Source organism: Rhinopithecus bieti, unplaced genomic scaffold, assembly GCF_001698545.2.
Source record: "Rhinopithecus bieti isolate Rb0 unplaced genomic scaffold, ASM169854v2 scaffold_10604, whole genome shotgun sequence".
In the NCBI taxonomy this organism is placed as follows: domain Eukaryota; kingdom Metazoa; phylum Chordata; class Mammalia; order Primates; family Cercopithecidae; genus Rhinopithecus; species Rhinopithecus bieti.
In genome coordinates, this window is record NW_016806873.1 from 79,784 (window position 1) to 83,668 (window position 3,885).

Consider the following 3,885-nt stretch of genomic DNA (forward strand, 5'->3'; position numbering starts at 1 on the left):
ANAATGTCCATCAATGATAGAATGGATTAAGAAAATGTGGTACATATATACCACAGAATACTATGCAGCCATAAAAAGTATGAGTTTATGTCCTTTGCAGGGACATGGATGAAGCTGGAAACCATCATTCTCAGCAAACTATCACAAGATCAGAAAATCAAACACTGCATGTTCTCACTCATAAATGGGAGTTGAACAATGAGAACACATGGACACAGGGAGGGGGAACATCACACACTGGGGCCTGTAGGGGATTGGGGGCCTAGGGGAGGGATAACATTAGGAGAAATACCTAATGCAGGCGACGGGTTGATGGGTACAGCAAGCCACCAGGGCATGTGTATACCTATGTAACAAAACTGCTTGTTCTTCACATATAACCCAGAACTTAAAAGTATAAAAAAAAGAAAAAAATCAGTAAGGAAGCTGGGTCTCATCAACTGTGGAGTTTTTGGTTTTGTTTTTGTTTTGCTGAGGAAGTTTTGCAACTTTGAGTCTACAGCTGCATGCTAGAAGCAGTTTCAGAAAAATATGTAGGGTTGCCGAATGTGATTCTCCTTCACTACCACTCTCTCTAAAACAAGGTCGAACAAATATTTAAATAATTATTATTTGGAGGAATAGCACATTGTTAGCCTTCTTGTTGCCCACATGTCTTGTTCTAACCCTGTATTCAAAAGGCACTGACTAAATATGTGTTGAACAAATTAATAGTGGTGAATCATAGTTTTTTAAATTGTTTTGGGGGGGTTGTTTTGTTTAAGACAGGGTCTCACTCTCTCACCCAGGCTACAGTGCAGTGTGGTACAATCATGGCTCACTGCAGCCTCGACCTCCCTGGGATCAGGTGATACTCCCAGCTCAGCCTCATAGGTAGCTGGGACTACAGGTACATGCCACCATACCTGGCTAATTTGGGGGGGGAGTTTTTTGTTATGCCCAGCTAATTTGGGGGAGGATTTTTGTTTTGTTTTGTAGGGACGATGTTTCCCCATGTTGCCATAGCTGGTCTCAAACTCCTGGGCTCAAGCAATCCTCCCACCTCAGCCTGTGAAAGTGCTAGAGTTACAGGTATGGGCGACCCTACTCAGCCCATAATCATGTTTTTAGGGATGTTATCTTCATAGTTTTCATGATGTTTTTGCTGTTCTTTTTTTCTTTAACAGAAGTATTAACAATCTTTCCAAAAACTAATACACACAAAAAACCTTATTTTTTCTAATTTGAAGTTGAAGACACATTAATACCTGCAATGCCGTTTATAAGGTATTGAAATCCAGACCATTTGAGCAATTTCTCCAAACTCATACACAAATTTCTAGAGGAAGCAGGGACTTGTGCCAAGATCAGTTGACCAAGGTATCCCATTCTCTCTTTAGTCCACTATCTGATATCTAATAGCCCATTTCATCCAAAGATAAAAATAAAACTATGAAATACATAAAATCTACTATTCCTTGAACTAAGAAAGAAAGATAAAACTACCTCTACTTCTTTCTAGAATAATAAATTCTTTAGCCTACAGTAATATAAAAATCAGTTTGGAGCTAGCATTATTGCAACAGGTTCTCTTTCCACCTGTAGACTTATAATCATCTCTTTTGTACTGCTGAAGCAAAAAAAAAAAAAAAAAAAATGCCAACTATAGACGAATTTTGTGTAAAAATGATTAGATAGATATGTACCGTGCTTAAACCAATTTGGCTACGGGGGCAAATGGGACTTAAACTCCTGCTTCGACATCGACTTAGAGATCGCACCGAATTCCACTTAAAAAAGAGAGAGAAAGAGAGAGACATAGTCAGGAGTTTGTGAAAACTGTCATGGCTTAAAACAACATGCATATCCCATAGAATAAGAATCTTACTGATATGATTACACTTGCCCATTACTGATCATCTGCACAAGCTACACTCCTTTCACTTCCTATTGCTGCCCAATATGTGGCAATAACTTCAGGGTACTTTTTAAATAGAATCCCATTACAATGAACCTTGGGATATTCTGGTGTTTGATGCCAGTAGAATGTTTTTGTGAGTAAGCTATTGGAAATTACATAGGAGTTTGTTAGTGCTGGAGAATGTAAGCTCCATGTGGGTAGAGATTTGTATCTGTTTTATTTGTTGCTAAATCTCTAGCACATAAATACAGTGTTTGGGTCATAAATAACTATTGAATAAATAAATATCATTGGATGAATGAATGAAACACCACTACTGCCTATCTGCTTTCTAACTAAATGAATAAGGAGAAAGCTATATTCACTAAAATGAGATTTTACTGGTAAAATCCTTAAAATTTCCCTTAATTCAACCCCTTTCTTTTACAAATTCTTTGTTTTAGGAAGAACTTCCCATTATTTTGTTTTAGGGTTTAAGCTTGGACAAATGTTCATGATAAGCTTGATGGGAGAGAAGAAGGAAGTTAAAAGGCAATTGCTATTTGATGTAAAACATAAGAATAGTGGGTATTTCTTCTCCCTCCTTTCCAAACTGCACTGCAGATAGAATCTTCTTAACAGAAAGTGACTGCTGTAGGAGCAGGAAGTATGTTTTATTGTAGAACATGTGTAGCTGTCAGATCAATAAAATCCAATATCTATTTCTATGGGCTCGACCTTTTTTTTTTTTTTTTTTTGACGGGATCTCAGGCCGGGTGTTGTGGCTTATGCCTTTGATCGCAGCACTTCAGGAGGCCGAGGTGGGTGGATCACGAGGTCAGGAGTTTGAGACCAGCCTGACCAACATGGTGAAACCTCGTCTCTACTAAAAGTATGAAAATTAGCTCGGTGTGGTGGTATGCGCCTGTAATCCCAGCTACTTAGGAGGCTGAGGCAGGAGAATCGCTTGAACCCAGGAGGCGGAGGTTGCAGTGGGCTGAGATCATGTCACTGCACTCCAGCCTGGGCAACAGAATGAGATTCCATCTCAAAAAAAAGAAAAAAAAAAAAAAAAAAAAAAAAAAAAAAAAAAGGCAGGATCTTACTCTGTCACCTAAGCTGGAGTGCAGTGGCACAATCATGGCTCACATAGCCTCAACCTCTCCAGCTCAAGCAATCCTCCCTCCTCAGCCTCCCAAGTAGCTGGTACTATAGGTATGCACCACCATGCCCAGCTAATTTGTTTATTTTTTGTAGAGATGAGGTCTTGCTATGTTGCCCAGGCTTGTCTCAAACTCCTCAAACAATCCTCCTGCCTTAGCTTCCCAAAGTGCTAGGATTACAGGTGTGGGCCACTGTGCTCAGCTAAGGGCTCAACATTTATGGAACAAAACATTTTAATATAGTATTCACTGTAATGGGATTTTTAAGCTACAAAAACCCTTTTCTTAAGTTCTTTTAAAATAAAATGTTCCCCTTCTCCACTGTATGTATGAAAGCTGCCATAAAGCACTTCCCCTATTCTTCAGTTCAAGGAGAACAGGAACAGAGATTAGCCAGCTGTGCGATGGTGAATCATTCTGGACTAAGGGGCTTCACTTAACTCTTTCTAGGCAAGGCAGGGGTAAAACTTGCAGAACATCCAAGCACCACCAGTTCCACCACCCAATCCCCACTACAACACGTACACACCCACAGGCTCACATATGGAACCTAAGACTTCATTTTAAAGGCTGTTCAAGTATTTAATATTCTGTAGGTTCAAAACGTTCTATAGCCAGTGGATATAGGAAGCAACCTTCTCAAACTGATTCATTCCTCTCTCACACCTCCTCTGCCCTCTTTGTCTCCATTCCCCTGCTCCATACACATCATACCAAGGAGAGAAAAACAGGGCACATTAACAGTTTCTCAAAATAGAGAATTGTCAGTAAAAATTTGGCAAATCACTTCCTGAAAGTTAATTGATTTTTTTTTTTTTTTTTTTTTTTTTTTTTTTTTTTTTT

The 3,885-nt window shown here is 39.2% G+C and overlaps 1 protein-coding gene across 2 annotated transcripts in view; it reads right to left on the minus strand.

Annotated features, from left to right (window-relative positions):
- SPATA18 (spermatogenesis associated 18) overlaps positions 1 to 3,885 on the minus strand; it is a 45,327-nt gene that overhangs the window by 8,694 nt on the left and 32,748 nt on the right. For both annotated transcript variants that reach the window (XR_001886755.1, XM_017878304.1), the window contains exon 11: positions 1,686 to 1,769. Coding sequence is in view for 1 of the 2 variants with exons in the window: in XM_017878304.1 (XP_017733793.1) it covers positions 1,686 to 1,769 (84 nt within the window). In the remaining variant the exon portion in view is untranslated. The remainder of the gene's footprint in view (positions 1 to 1,685; positions 1,770 to 3,885) is intronic.